The sequence below is a fragment of the Falco biarmicus genome, chromosome 6 (genome assembly GCF_023638135.1).
Source record: "Falco biarmicus isolate bFalBia1 chromosome 6, bFalBia1.pri, whole genome shotgun sequence".
NCBI lineage: Eukaryota > Metazoa > Chordata > Aves > Falconiformes > Falconidae > Falco > Falco biarmicus.
The window spans coordinates 82,527,209-82,543,915 of NC_079293.1; the positions used below are offsets into that span (position 1 = coordinate 82,527,209).

Sequence of the window (16,707 nt, forward strand, 5' to 3'; positions counted from 1 at the left end):
CCTTATTTTGTTCTGACTCCTATTGAACAGCCTGTTAACATACAGAAAGTAAAGCGCATCTCTTCAGGAATGGCATTCACTTCCTACGCAAACAAAAACAGAAATCATGAGATGTCTTTACACAATCAATGTTTTTTGTAGCAGATTAAAACCATGAGGTTTCCCCGCGGCATTGAAGCATCTTGAATTATCTGAAATAATCAAATCTAGTTGAAAGCCTTCACAAATATTTGAAAAACATTTTATATGTTGCAAGAATTTTAATGCATGCACATACATTCTCATTAGACAGACTAATCCATATAAGATTTTTAGCAATGGTAATTTCCATCATTTTGTAAAATGCAGAATCTGAGGAAATACTTTAATAGTCCCCACAGAATTTGTAGTTATACAGGCACATGCTTGCACTATAGGTTGAGTCCCTTTCAGACTAAATATCTTGGGATGAAAAAGAAGTCTTGCAAATATCTCAGCCATCAAGTTGTACAGAAATATGAAGCTCCCTAATTGCTGGAATGGTATGGGATGGCCTTAAGCTCTCCCTTTTCCCTTCCCAGGACAACAGCAGGATTCAAGCTGCCCCCATCTCTCCACTGCTCCTAACAGAAAATCCCAGAAAATTGGCTATTCTGAAGCACAAGCTGCAGGTAGAGAAACTCAAGACATCCAACGAAAACTAAAGCAAATTTAATGTAGAGTTTTAAAACCAGTTGATCGTTTTGCTAAAATAATTTCCTAAATTTTTGTGACGATATCTGTAAAGGTTCCAAAGCAAAAGCAACCTCCTCCAGTATCTTGACTTCACAGGTTTTCTAGGCACTAGAATTCAAAGTATTGAATTCTATGCAGTATGACACTAGTATTCAAAAAGTGCCTCCAGCTACTTTTAATGCCCTCTTACCATTCACTTTGTTTTCCAAACCTGTCCTTTCCCCTAACCATTTCCATTTAAAAAAGGTTTTCATATTTAAGATGCATGGGCTTACACCAATGCTTCGAATTAAAATGAACATGGACCACGGTGAGCAGCAGTCTTGGGGTAAAAGAATATAAAAGCAGGACATAATTTGTAAAAGCAGTAACCCCACAATACCCTCTAGTTCAATTTTCAAATCCTTGAGCAACTCCAAGGGTGAAAGTTGAACAAGGTGGCTTTACTCACTTTTATTTTACAGCTTCAGTGGGAAGCATGGGAAGTCACAGCTGAAACAGTTTCTAACCACCTTTCAGCTGTTTGGTCCCCAAGCCCAGGCACAGAGAGCAGAGGTTCTCCTCTTCAACCTCCTTGCTCCCCAGTCTTTTCTCAGCAGTGGGCAGCTGACAGGCAGAGAATAGTAGAGAAAAAGACTGCGTGTAACAAAATCTCAGCTAGCCAGCACCTACCTTGCCTGCTAGAATATAAAAAAAAAAAAAAAGTAGTGACACCCACAGATGATATTCCATATGAACATATAAATGTAACTCTTTAGTTAGCTTTAGTTTTGCTTGTGTTCAATACCCATTCAACACTAAACTGATAATCCATCATCCCCTTTTCAGATCATAAATACATTGAACAATGATGGATCTACTCCAGCACGTGACCTAGGTTTCAATGATAACCTTCCTTCATGTATTTATATCTTGTAGCCACTGCATCATTGTAAGCATGAATAATGTCTATCTATAATAGTCTGAGCTCAGCCTACTTTTGTGTCCGGGGACACGGGACCTTTACAGGAAGGATGCTGGACCCCCCTTTCTGACCAGTATGGCTGACAAGATGTGACTATGAAAGAGTTGGGCTACACAGAGGCTGCCAGGCTGGGCACAACAGCACAGCCAGTCCTCAACACAGGAAAGCGAGGTCTTGAGTGCACTTTAAAAATCTGGGATGACGTGACCTGAGAGCATTAGCCATGCTGCCCCACTACAGCAGCAGCCCTAAGAATGTCACCACAGGTAGAGAGCAGTAAAGGCCTCAAGTCTACATCAAGGTTCTTCCCCAGAAGTGACAAAGCATCCAAAGGAGGAGTTTTTTTCCTTTGTTAAACACAGCAAGAACATAAGCACAGCCTAGGACTGTAACTGGGTACAGACTGCCTCTAAACATTCCTGTGAGGAGCTGAGACACTGTCCAAAGCCCAGATTGTGAGGCTCTGAACTCTGCACCCATTTGTGCCTTGAGATGTGCTTTAAAACCACCACAGCAGCTTGATTCACCGTTCAAATCCTGCAACCTTCAATTAAAACATCCCCAGTGGTGTTCACAAGATAGTCAATGATTAGACACAGTACCCTGCAACTGCAACTAAAGACAAATATCTCACTGACTGCTCCCACTTCTGGCCTTAAACTTGCTTTAAAGAGAATTGACTTCTTGCCTAGCAGTGAAGAGGCAGTGAAGGGCTATTTCATAGGGAACAGATCTTTTTTCATTTTATGTTATTCAGACTTTCTGGTTATTGTTTAACCAAATAACACCAATTTGTAATGCTACAGCTCAGGCAACACCTGGAAAGTACATATTACGAAAGTCAAGTCTCTAATGCCATTCCTAGGGAGCAGCAAGAGGAAGAATTTAGTGCTGTTACCTGTTTTGATGATGGTTGTTGGCTCCCCACCATGCAGGCTAGCTCTGCTGATCGAAGGACCACTGATGTCTGTCCAATAAACCATCTTGTCTGTGCAATCGTAAGCAACTCCAATAACAACTTTGTCCTGTTGGTCAACAAGCAAGATACATCAGCTTATGCCAAACAATTATATGTCAGCAGCACTAGCTTACAGATCTAAGTCTCAAGTCTAAAAAAACAAAATTCTTGAGGAAAAGTGGGACATGGGGAGGACGGGCAGGGAAAACAATTGGGTAACAGTCATTCTAGAATAGTTTAGAAAAATACTTTGATTTTCAAATAAAGTCCCTTTTAACTAGCAGACACAGTTTGCAATTGTCTTATTTCAAAGAAGCATTACAGATATTAGTCCTGAACAGTTGGTCTGACTTCTACAACTTCACATGCATATCCATTTAAAGTAAGTTCATGTTGCTCCTTTACTGTGTTATTCCTTGTGTGCTCTTTTCTCTCTTTCTTTCCCTTCAAGGAGGAATAAATGATTCCATGATAATGATTTCTACCAAATCTGACTTGCGTTCTGTATATTCATCTATCCCTGCATTGTGGCTACATTTAAGCAGTGCTATCTGCATAGCATCATTCGACTCAAAATTAAGTTCAAAAATAAAAAATAGCTTAAAAGACTACTCCATAAATTATTCTTCTGGAAAGAATATGCTTGAGGACAAAGAACATACATATACAATTCTCCAGGCAGAAGATGATAGGACTAGAGTTTGAATTTAGAGTTGAAACTCTTTCCTCCAGGCAAATGAAAAGAGACTTTCAGGGTAAAATAATAATTTCACATGGATTCCCAGGTCTCTCATCTTTGCTGCTTTTATAACTTGCAACTTCTTAGAAAGATGGCCCAAACCCATGCATTAAAACAGACACGCTTATTCATCAGCATACATTAATGCTGTAGGTTACAAAATAATCTGAACATCTCCACGCTGCTGAACACTGTCACTTTGCAAATACACAACACTGAGACAACATGGAGAAAAGACTGTTAGCAGAAACTGAAAGTTTCATTTTAATTCAAAGTTTTAAGTAAGAGTTGCATCTTATCTCTTGGGAGCTCTTTACTGAAGATACCTCTAATTAATTCATTCAAGCTAGATCAAGCAAATCATGAGACTAGCTAACAAGGATTCAGAACCATGTCTCTATATCAGCCTAACTAACCCATTTTGCACACAGTATTTTACTTCAGTTTTACATTATTGCAGCAACACTTTAGACAAGAAAGAAAAGCTTGATTTTGCCCTTACATCACAGCACAGTTTTCAGTACTATTTACTCAACAATCTGTGTAATTTAGTCAGTATTTAGTCTACTAAATATTCATGGTAATGTAAAAAAAAAAAAAAAGAGGCCAGCATGCTACCTGGTATTGCTATCTGTTATAAATACAGTAACACTGGAATGAAAAAACAAATTCCAGGCTCCAGGCAAAACAAATTAATGTGATGAAACTGGAAGGGAGAAGAGCTGATGTGTGTCACAGGTGATGGAAAATCATGTCAGCATCAGGGATTAATTTTCAAGGAAAAATGATTTTCAGGACAGTAGTAAAGTGTGGGAAAAAGATTTACCACCCACTGGGCCTGCACATGGAGAAGGAAGGAAAAAAATAAGAAAAACTATAATCTCTCTATATATTTCTGTAGCCAAGAAGCACAGAGAACTGACTAAAAAAAATAAAAACAAAAACAGGAAGAGACTAAGGATTTAGGAAAAACCTTTGAGGGAATAAGAGTGAAAAAAAGGGCCTCTCCATATACTGCTCTTGTAGACTCCACATACTGCTCTCCTAGACTTTTATTCCAGAGTCAGAAAGCCAATGGAAGCGTGAGTGTGGGAGAGTTTAGACGATGAGCTCTTGGAGGCACATGAGATCACAAATATTAGATTTTTGTCTTATGAACTATTCTTTAAAGGCAAATGATTTTTTTTCTATAGCTCAGTTTTAGGCTTTTTGACTAGTCAGGTCAGGAATTTTCAGTGATAAAGTGATGGGATACTAACATTTTAATCAAGAGTAAAGAAAGTTTGGAACTCGTATTATCAAATTACATAGACAAACACTCTCACTTTCATCTTTGTCACAAGTCTTCTAAACCACATGGACTTAGTATAGTAGGTTACTTACTGGAATATGCAAGAGTGCTTTTGCACCATTTTTCTTCATATTGTTTCCCTCTAGTGGAACATGTTCAATTTTACCACTTTGGGCAAAGAGCAAGTGCGTTCCTGGTGGCAGAGGTACCGTATCTGGTCGGACAGAGGGCCCAATAACAACAGGAGGAGCAGCTGTGCTCAGACCTTGTTAATGAAGACAAAAACAGATGGAGAAAAAAACCTAGCTTGTACAGCATAACAAAGCTCCTTGTTATTTGCAGAGACACAATTACAGTCAGACTTCTTAGAAGGAAACGGTCCTATAATCAGACACTAATAACTAATCAGATGCAGAAAGCTTCTGAATTTTCCCCTTGGCTGACAGAGAAGGAGCAATTGACATAATAGGTTTTTTCATGTTCAGCTCTGTACTTGCTTTTACCTGCATACGTTTAGAAAAAGCTATCTTATTTTGCAGGTGAAGTGGGGAAGATGTAGGAAGGAACATCCTTCATTTTCTGAGGCAATTCAGTTACCACACATTCAGATTTGCCCACCTCCCAGAGGGCAGAAACTACAGGGCCCCTCATGGTTTCAAAGCAGGGAAGGATTTAGAAAACCATCTTCTCATCCAGAGGCTCACCACAGTTCTCCAGATGCCCTGGCTGAAGGAAAAGCGTATGCTGGAGTTACCTAAGGGCTGCAGTACAATGCATATCATCACTGGGACAGCAAAGATCTGCATTGCTCCAAGTCAGTGCTGCACCTCAGGTACATGACCGAGCACCACATTTGGGAAACCCACAAGAAACAAGTGCTTCAGTCACTTACATGGTGGTTGAACTCCTGGGCCGCTTCTGGTGCCATCAATCTCATTTCCATCCCTATCTACGCACCAACAATATTCGCTATTAGAATGGCACTGAGTGGGTAGGTAATTCCCATGCTCATCACACTGGGGAATGAAGTGACCAACTCTTATCTCCCTCAGGAAGAAAGTGCCTCCACCTCCAAGAGCTACTTCTCGTTCACGCTGGCATTTGGTCTTTTCCACTTCTGTGGAAGAAAAAAAAAAAAATAAAAAAAATAAAGAGAGAGACCAGTGAATATTTCTGTTTTAACTAATAACTATATTCCATTAACAACAGTGCAAGTATTCTTACCACTGGAAGAACATGACACTGTTACAAACCTTGGAGGCATATGCCTTCAGTTCACCTTCAGGAATAGACACATTTGCCTTAAACTTATGTAACTTTACCTTTCACTGTCTAGTTTAAATCAGAACAAATAGCCCCCCTGCAACTTCCTACACTGAAGGTTCACAAACAGAATCTGGAAAACACTGTCATTCTCCTTGAGGCACATTAGCAAGAACATTCTGTCTGACTTGTGAACCCAATGTCTACTCATTGGGCAATTATCCATGGGCCTTAAAATGTGACTAATTAGCCAGGCCATACAGTGAATAAAGGTTTTTTTTTCTAAAAGCTGACTTTCCATTCAGAGGCACAAGAGAAAACTACAATGCGAGGCGGATGCTACAGGACCTGGGAAGTGAAACAACTCATTGCTTTGATGTACATTAGGTTTTTAGAGTTTTGTTATTGAGTTTGAGAACTTATTTGGTGGTTTTGGACCTAAGAAAGAAATTGCAGGGACAGACTGTCCAGTTCCTGGTAAGGTGCATAAATAATGCAATACAGAAAACAGGAATACTACTTATGTATGCAGACAAACATATGATGCACAATGGCTACACCACATGTATATGTATTACTGTAGAGACTACCAAGAAAAGACTTTCCAAATTAGCAGGAGACTCAGGGATTTGGTTCTTTTGGTTTGCATTTTACAACACAGTCTGGACTAAAATATACATCATCTTATGATATTATTTGTCATGCAATAGGGAATGTCATCTGGATCAATATATCCTTCTAGATGCCAAACAACAAAATTAAATTAAAATAATACAAAAATAATAATCTTTTTCTTTCTCTAGCCAAAGAAATCTGGCTTAGTTTTACCTTACACTTGAGACCCCTGAAGGTTTCTGTGCATTAAGAAAAAGCGGCCTTTAATTATGAGGGAGTATCTTTTTCCTGTCTATCACTTCTACAGTTAGAAACACTTACTACAAACTGCCTGCCGAAGAGGCTTTAACGTTACACTGCTGTTTATTCCTTCCTTGTTTTTACGTTGCCTGGTGGACAGCATTAGCTATGTGTGGCTCAGACTAAACCCAGCCCAGCTCAGCAAAAAGCTAATGAGCGTTGTGGTGTAAATCACACAAATACAAAAAAGAAGGCCTTTTTTTTATTATTATTTAAACTAGTTATGCAAGCAAAAGCTTTGGACAAGTTTCCTGCACCTGGACACAATTAAAGAAATATAAATGTCTGGAGAACAGCTCACACTAAACAACTGAAATATTTGGCATCAGCTTTAATGTGGGTGGTGGAAAGCCTTGAATCAACCTACAAAACCAGACCCTGAAGGAAAGCCTTCAGTATCTATCCTAAATTTTGTTTGCATTTATTCAATGCAGTATGCAGGAAAAAGAAATATTGATTCCAGTAACTGGATAGTTTTGCCACAGTTGTTTTGGGGTGGAATTTTTGTGTTCTTTGGGTGGTTGGGTTTTTTTAAGCTCTAATATGCACTGCTCACAAGAAAAAGCAGGGGGAATACAGAGTATCAGTAAACTGACCCACCCTGCTTTTTGTTCATTGCAGAACAAAATCTTCATTGCATTCATGTCATCTTTCAGAGGCACTATTAGCTCCTCTTCAGTAGGACATAAAAACAAATGTAGAAGCTGGTCATTTTTCCTCCCCATCTGAAACTCCCAGAATTAGAGAATACCCAACAGCTTACAATTTTTTAAATCAAAAGACTAGATATATGAAAATGCGTTACTGAATATGAATTACATGAAGGAGTGTGTACACACTCCCTGATAGGCCCCAGCTGTCAGACATAAAATATATTAGTATTACTGGTAATTTGAAATACCAATGTCTGTTCTAATTTCCAGACAATGTTCACATTTATATCCGCAGATTTTATACAGAAATACTGATGGAATTTTTCAAGACTACCTATATTGCAATGATCAAGAGCAATCTCACAAATGGACTGCCTATGCAATTAGTCAAGAGATTAGTCAGACAAATTAATTTTCAAGATGAGTATGCAGTTTCTAGAAGGCAGAGAATATGATTTGTTCTTTCTAAAACCTCCCATCAACACTAATTTTTTTCAGTTGCATAAAAACATGTCAAGTACCATAGTGATGCTCACTTTAGGAATAACTATGTGTTTTACTGCTTATGTGGTAATGAAAATCTATTTGCGATAACTTTTTTAACAGCATCATGTGCAGTAAGTAACCCATCTTAAAGAAACATTTTGAAAACAGATTAATGTTACCATGTTCATCTGTGCTGGCTGAATCATTTTAACCTGTCTTTCAGTATTAAACACATTTCAACTCACTAACATAAATTTAATCAATATTAAAATTTACAAACCAAAACAAGCCTCTAAACAAGTCATGCCAGTCCAAACCAGGCACTTGGAATCCATACTGTATTTTTTCTCTCCTTATCTCTGAATCAAGAGCAGGATTGCTATTCTTACAGTTTAGAGGCACCTAAAGAAAAGCGAGCTGAATCCCAGGCAAGTGGTGGAGCCTTTGCAGCAATGAAGGCACAATAATCTTAGATACAGATGACAGCTGGTCGCGATAAATAGCCTGCTTATACTGTCTATACAGTCATACATTTTACTCTGTGTGCTTAAGAGAAGATGGTCCGATTTTGCAAGTTTTAAATTGCATTAATTGTCTGAAATGAGCCAAGTTATAACAGAGTTTGAAAGATGAGATTGACACAGTAAATAAAGCACACTCCCTTCCTTCATAAGCTAACAGCACAAGCTAAACAAAACATACCACAAGAATTGGCACACATTTAGGAAGTATAAGGGCTACTTTGTAAGCCACTTTCTAGACACAAACCTTATGGCTAGTAACTTTCTTTTCCTTCAGTACAGCAGCCTAAATGAGGTTTCTTAGTGCTCTTTCTTTAATATAAATACAGACTCTTCAAAGACATAGAACAATTAAAATCAGGAGAGTTCTCTCATCTCTTGACTGCCATGAAGAAAACGTACATTAACTACAACAGTTAGAGCTAAGAGCAAATAATGCCTACCTGGTGTTACACACAGTTAACCACACTGTTACATCTACTGCTATACCTGATTGTAGCAAATGGAAATGGAGTCATGCCTGTTTCAAGGATCCATATCCAGGGGCTACCAGTCCTGGTTTTCAGAGGCTCTCACCTTTCTTGAAATCCACATTTGAAAGCCAAGCTAAACAAGCATGCCAATGATGAGAAAAATGTTACACACTAGGGTTAGTTCATACTGCCAAAGATGAAACCAATGGTAAGAGCAAGACCTGGGTAATCTTCAGAGACGCAGGAAAGCAGGGGTAGCAACAGCCATTTATTAACATCAGCACCAAGTTTCAGCATTTTTCAGTATCCGCTTTTCAGCATTACTGATTAGTATTTGTTAGAATATTGAGTAAAAATCTGTTCTTGTGGCTTTTTGACACAGTAGATTCTTGGCTGATGAAGGCAGCACACTGACCTTATAGTTTAGTGTTTCCTTATAGCAGTCTGCTTACGCCCACAGGACAGTATCATTTTCGAAACAAAGCACCATACTGTGGGCTACTGTAATTTGATAAATGATTAAAAACTGAAAAATCGCCCGAGTCAGTGGACAAATGTCATGAAGTAGTGGTATTTCTAGTAAGTTCCCATATTACCTTAGTCTTGGTTTTAGATTTCCTTATTAAGAAATGTAATTCCTTCCTTAAGTTTCCAGAAGAAAATATACAACCATAGGTTGCATCATTTGTGGAAGAGAAAAAGGCCACAAAACATGAGAAGGACAGGATCTCATCACTAGGTAAACCAAGCTCATTGAAACCAACAAGTAGATTCACACAGTCAAATGGAACGTTACCCTTCTTGGAATACACTGCAGACCAGCCTCTAAAGATAGACTCTTCTTGGAGATCACAACAGAAAAAAAGCTATCAGCAGACCACAGCTATCAGCAGATAACTGTGAGCAGATAAGCTGCCAGCACGCAGCTCAGCGCTGTAGGGATTGTGAGGGGGTGTAAGTAAGAATTCAGCATATACAAAGGGTATATACCACATAGGTATAGAGATGCCATGTGGGACTGGGGACATGATTCAAGGAATACTGTGTGCAGCTCTGGTAACCACAGTTCAAAAGGACAGTGAAAAGTTGAACCTGTACACAGGAAAGAGCTCCTAGGAGAGAAGCTGTAGAGCAGAACAAGGATCAAAGGCATGATGAAGATTTACATTCCAAGGACCACAGAACACACGAGTCAGACTAGATTACGTAGGATAGTGCATCCCGAACTCAAGCTAAATGTACACTCTTCCTCAGAAAAATAGATTTGTATTTAATGTTTTAAACATATTCTTTTCTGTTGTTTCATAAACTACCAGTAGCAATCTGGAATTTAAAAGTCACTGAAATATATCATGGAACTTGGAAAAAAATGAAATGGAAATAGGATGGATATGGAAAGTGGGCCAGATGAAAAACATGCATGCACATATTTCTCACATAAGCAACGAAATAAACAGAACAGGGGGGACAACACTAAAGTCATATACAAATATTCAAAGTCTTTTTTGGTCAAAGGAAAGCAGCACTGCAGAAAATAATTTACAGACTTCTCCAAAAAAAGATGGATGCTGAGAAAACATGATGAGAAAGATGTATGAGACTTCTTCCCTTGCATTTTGCAGGGTGGATTACATGCTGATACACTAAACCAAATTCAATTTGTTTTGTGACAGCATGCAAAAATTTTTAAAGATCTCCTATAACTACTTAAACAGGTTTTCATTCACAAGCTAAAAGCAGAAGTGATTTAAAACCACGTCTAGAATCAGTGTGTAGTCAAAGAGGACTTTTTAATTTCCTATGTGGATCACTTAATTCCCCACACATCACAAGGAGTTATACTGACATTTCAAATTGCTGTTCTCAGACATCACCAAAAAAAAGAAGAGGAAAACCCAACACATTTCCCTTTGTCTCTTCATTTTCCTTTGTAATCCTTCACTTACAGTGTTGCCCTGAGAAGTGCATTTCTCAAGTGAAACTGATTGTATACAGAGGACCAGCAAATGGCTCTTAACAGTCAGATCCCTAGTTCCAAGAATCTAGATTTGTTTCTGTTTAGTAAACAGTGTCTGGGGTCTGCAGGGGTAGAAACACTCAGACATCTGGTTTTTTGAAATGGAAAAACCAAGCGTGAGGAAATAATGAAGTACAGACTTTCTTAATAGCTGTGAACAGTGGGACATTCCAGCATTAACTCTTTCATTAACCTGCTGGTTCACTCCTACATGCACTCACTTCTGTGTGACTCAAATCTATTTTACTTGTTAGTCTACTTGTTTCAAGAGTTGCTGTTCAGCAGTGGTCAGATTCAACAGTAGGTTTCATATAATAATAAAGGCACCAAACAAGCAAGCAATTGTACACATGATGGAACGGAAAAAGGGTACAACAAAAAGAACCAAGTATTCAGATGAATGAAACTTTCCATGCTATTAAAAGCCAGGAAAGACTTCAGTGACTTGACTGAGGCTAATTAGATCAAAACTTTAGTCGGTAGAAAGTGGAAGAAAGGGTCTCTAATTAAAACTGAATACAATACAGCCTCATCTGGAATCTCCATTCTGAAGCAACTTTACAAACTGGGTGCTAAAGTAAACTAAGCTGCTTTTTGCTAGGCTTCAGAAAGTATATTTTGATTCTATCTCCTGGTAATGATTAACTGTTGGATATATCCACTTTAAAATACTAAAGCTTTAGCAACATATGACATCTCAAGGGCAGCTATTGTTCTATTAACTCTCTAAGTTCTCTCTAAGTTTGTTGTAAACAATGCCACTGCTGCAGACTAGCTGAGCAATACAGATACTCCGTATTTCAGTCAGGATTCAGCAAAACTGAGACTTCCTGGCTGCACAGATTTTTTTCTGAGCAGAGCCAACTGTTAGAAGTGTTTCTAAAGCACATCTACTGTCAGTACAAAACAGTATTAAAAAAATTAAAAACAGAGAGACATATATGAAGACTAACAAACCCACTAAAACAGTAGATAAAACAACTCTTCAAGATATTTTGTTACTACCACTAAAGCTGTGACACGGAAAGATCCCCGTTCAAGATACAATTGCGTTGAGTATGGAAAGTCAAGAAGCCTACAGGATAAGCAGCAAAAAAGAACCTTGAAGTACTATGAAATAGTACACTGTGCTTAGCAGTTTAGCAGACACACTGACCACTGCATGTGAAAAGGTGTCCTTAAAAATAATGCAAAAACCCACCACCATCACCACCCTTAAGTATGCTATCACATATACTCAGAAGAAATTAATTGTGTCCTAGTAATGAAGTCAATTGGTTGAATTCAAGTATCAGTCTACCAAACCACGTTTTCCAGCTGCAAACAGGATGTGCCACACATGAAAGCAGTATTTCTGTCTCTACAATTCTGCCTGAAGAATTAGAAGTTTTAAGGTTTGATTTTGCTACAAGTTATTCACATCAAGTTTCTCCTGCAGGAGGAATAATCCTGGTTTTATCAGCTGGTTGATTAGCTAAATATTTTGACACAGGTCAGAAATACTGGGTAGTTCTTCATTCATCTGGCATTAAAATAAACATACACATGGGCATTCATGCATGAAAAATTAGTTAAAAATTATATTGAAAGACTGATGAAGTGGAAAAAGCTAGACTTTCAGAATTAAACACTGCAAAACCTCCTACAGTCTACCCATGATAGAAAAATCTACAAACACTGGGTGACTTGACATAACACATGTTGTCGAGCACATGAAGAGTCATGCAAATATGATCTAAACCCAGAAACAACCTTGTAATTTTTTATACCTTTCCTATAAATGACCCTTTGCCTTTTTGTTTTAATAGTGAGTATCTAATTATGCAAAAAAGTCAGAAATTCAGAACTAGGGAATATAGTGGCAAAAGAAAAACATTAAATTTCAGCAACTCATCAGGTAGTAATTTTGTGCCAAACAGGCAAGCACTTTTAAGCCAGCACATCCACTATTAAGAAAAAACAAACAAACAAACAAAACCCCTCAATTTTGAACAATCAAATACTGTGGACATCATTAAGACCACAGTACAGAAGCTGAATTATAAAGAAAGCCTTCCTCCACAGTCATACTGCTTTTTCCTCTTTCCCTTTCCCTTTGGCCCTATGCCTTTCTTACTCTTGGTTGCACAGTTGAGTTTCAGTCTGTTGAGAGGTGCAGAGCCAACAGCAAGAATCTTGGAAGCGGGAGAACTGGGTTTGGATATACTCTGAAGTTAGGCTTTATTCCCTGGATGAAAGCATTCACCATTGTGCAGAACCTCAGTGCTATCCCATAGATTTGCCATGCTTTTGAATTAAAGTAACCATCCTTATTTTCTCTTTTTATAAGCGTATCTTCAAGATCAGGAGTTTTATACTTCAAGGCCCAAAGTACAATGCAAGAACAGAAGTGTGGGAGGGTAAAGAACTTTCTCCTAAATAGGGAACAAGTTGGGTAAATACTGAAACAGCTAAGTTAGAAACCGGTTAGTCTTTCTGGACTCTTGTGAGTTATACATGGCACGTAGACATCCAGATCCCACTGCAGACAACAGTGCAGGTACTTTGGTCTCATTCTTCACTTTTCTCCCGTAATTGTTGCATTTCATTTAAATTGCCAACAGTTCCAGATGTTTTATGGTTAAGCGACTACTGTATTTGCAAAGCAAATCAATCTGTGGTCAAACCTTTACATAAGGCAATTTCAAAAGATAGTATCAGCTTGGGACTAAGAACTGCTGAGGATAGAACAAACAAAACATAAAAGGGGATACTGAACAGGATATCATGGAAAAGTGATAATAGTCAAGATACGGATTTTAACATAACTTTGGTGAAACTCAAAACTTGAAAGACTTGAGAAAGAATAGAGACCCCAGTAAGACAACACACAATTTGTTCCAGAGAGGAACCAAATTAACATATATCCTCCAATTTGCAAATTATATTTCTGGTCCAACTTTCAAGAACTATAAAATTTTACCTCCTAACACACACCGGAAACCATCCCCACGATAACCTGCCTTACACTGGCAGCTGAAGGACCCAGGAGTGTTGTAGCAGAAAGCATCTGGATGACAGTGGCCCTGCTGGCATTCATCTACATCTGTAAAAGCAAAAATCAATTTCAGATAACCGTTCCTCCTGATGAACAAATCAGTGTGATGAACTAAAGTGCAAATCTGCTGTATTACTTTCAGGCTCCTATTTTAGGATATCTGATTAGACTTACAGACCTTTGGAACAATGTCTATACAGAAATGCAAAGGAGGGGAAAAAAAGCATGCATGTATTTTAGGTTCTGTCTCTCAGCAAATCCCTGCACTCTACTATTCTGATAAGTAACCAGCATTATTAACTCACACAGTATTTTAGAAATATATGCCCATATTTCTCAAGCAAAAATCTTAACACAGCAATAGAGGCAGGATTTGGCCAGCAATGTTTCCAACATGTAGTTAGTTAATGCTGCTTCCCCAGTGCACTCCAATGGAAATGAAACAGAATATAATTTGTTTTACATAGTCTGAGCATCATGTGTCACCACCTTAGTAACATAAACCAATACAGTGCACACAGTTCCAGCAGATGAAGAACTCGTCTGTCAAGTGCAACTACTGCAATTTCTGCATTTACTTCATATTGGACCCTCTGTAGCTCAAATATTGAAGACTGATTTCAAAGGCAAGGGGAGGAAAGGACAAAAGCTTAATGCAATGCCTGCTCGAGGGATTTAAACTATGGAATTTCCTACTTTAAATCACATGTAACTATAGGGCATTGCAACAACCAGACAAATTGTGCAATAAAGAGTACAAAACCCCCACAACAAATGGTGCTACCTACCCTCACAGGCACGTCCATCTCCGGAGAAACCAGGGAGGCATGTGCAGATGTAGGTGGACCCTCCGGTGTACACACACTGAGCACGCTGAGGAATGTCACAATTGTGTGTGCCCATCTGGCAATGGTTTATGACATACTCAACAGCTGCAGGTTAGATATACAAAAGAGAAGATGAAAATTTTAGTTTTCCTCCATAAAGTCTGAAGTTTATAAGGAGAGAAATTTATAGGGAGAGAACAGCAGCTGTGAAAGCATACAGAAGAGAAAGGAAACAAGAAAACTCACTTTTTCTGTTTTGGAGTTTGGGATTTTTTTCCCCAAGATCTCCCCTTTCACTTGTGTTAAACCTTATTAATGTTTTGCAAGGAATTGGTTGACCTCAGCAACTCATAGATGTTTGTTCATATAGAACATGGAAGAAAGGCTACCACAGTGACAGATCCTAAAGTCCATGGCAGTTTTTTTTTAATAAAAAGAAGTCCCGAATAAAGAAATGTAAGGCATCTCACAGAGGTACCTCACGTGTTAGCTAAGTGGCCAGTTCACTGCACTGGGAATTATTAGATATTCCACTATACTAACCTAGCACTGACCCAGGGCTGTTGTCACTTTGGCAAGAGATAGGAGCTGTGACTCACTCCAAGAGATAAACACATTTGTCAACTACTACAGAGATTTTTGACCAACAGAGGAAGCTGGGACCAATTCTGCAGCTTTCCACAACTTTCTCATCCTTGACAGCAGTGACTCTAAAGGTATTGTACTGCTTTACACACAAATTATTTCAGGTAGTCACTGGAGCCCTGTGTATGCTTACCTGTTATGTCAGAGAAGAGGAAAGGAAACCATGGTACTTAGAATAGGAAGAGGCACAACACTACAAAAATTTTGGGCCTGGAAATAGGTGAGTTTGCAGTGTGTACAACTAGAAACAGACTTCCAGCTGCTGTAACAGGGAGTCCACTGAGGTTTTCTTTACACAGTTCTTACAAGGACTTTACAGGGGACCAGGACAAGACTCTACAATGCTCCTTTCATCACAGTACACAGATGGAAGCTACCACAGTATCAGCAGGGAAATAACAAAAATCTGCTGTCAGTGCCAGATCTGAAATCAGCCATTTTTTCCATTTCTCTGGAGGAGATGACATCATCGTCAGAATAATTTGTATCTTTCTGTTTGATGAAGTAAATTTTAGATTACAAAATAACATATTCAGACCTGTATTATAAAAGCATAAGATTTGGAGTTGGAGCTCAAAGGGAGTCCCCAAGTCCTCCTATTCCTCAGCCTACAAATAGGAGAACAGGATTTATTTACAACTCTCATCTGAAGTTATCCAGTGAGTTACACAGCTAGCATGAAAAAGCTGCAGTTCCAGAGAAGCTCAGTCAGAGCTGGCATCCCAGAGCAACCTGCAAAAGCACAAAGAGGGTATCTGTTGCCCCTTCTCAGGTTCAAGTTGTTTGTGGGTTATAAAACCCTCCCCTGTGGAAAGGGGAACAAGATTACCATGACATTTATTTTCAGTCTGTTGGAAAACTGGAGTTGATGTTCTCTCTCTTCAGTCTTTTGGATGCAAAGTTTGGGTTTGATTGATGGGAGGGATCACACTGAAGTCCTTCAAGCTGGGCAAGGAATTGTTAGAAGTGTGACACATCAGCTTTGTGGGAAAGTGGTAGAGTGAAGCCAGTGAGTTCATGGCTGGAGGCAAAAATGTTCCCTTTCAGGTCCAAGTGATAGAAGTGCAGCAGTGAACATAATGGAAAAAATATAAACTTCTCTTCCACATCTCACCCTTCTAGCACCCCAGTAGAAGCTGCTTTTTCTGACTGTTCTGCAACAAAGGGGAGGCTCGGTGCACTGTGAGCACACAGCATGCAAAGC

At 38.8% G+C, this 16,707-nt stretch overlaps 1 protein-coding gene across 1 annotated transcript in view; it reads right to left on the reverse strand.

Annotated features, from left to right (window-relative positions):
* NID1 (nidogen 1) overlaps positions 1 to 16,707 on the reverse strand; it is a 46,852-nt gene that overhangs the window by 10,770 nt on the left and 19,375 nt on the right. Inside the window, exons 11-15 of the mRNA XM_056343997.1 lie at positions 14,820 to 14,963; positions 13,957 to 14,079; positions 5,559 to 5,783; positions 4,759 to 4,931; positions 2,577 to 2,703 (exon numbers count right to left, since the gene is read on the reverse strand). Coding sequence (XP_056199972.1) covers positions 2,577 to 2,703; positions 4,759 to 4,931; positions 5,559 to 5,783; positions 13,957 to 14,079; positions 14,820 to 14,963 — 792 coding nt within the window. The remainder of the gene's footprint in view (positions 1 to 2,576; positions 2,704 to 4,758; positions 4,932 to 5,558; positions 5,784 to 13,956; positions 14,080 to 14,819; positions 14,964 to 16,707) is intronic.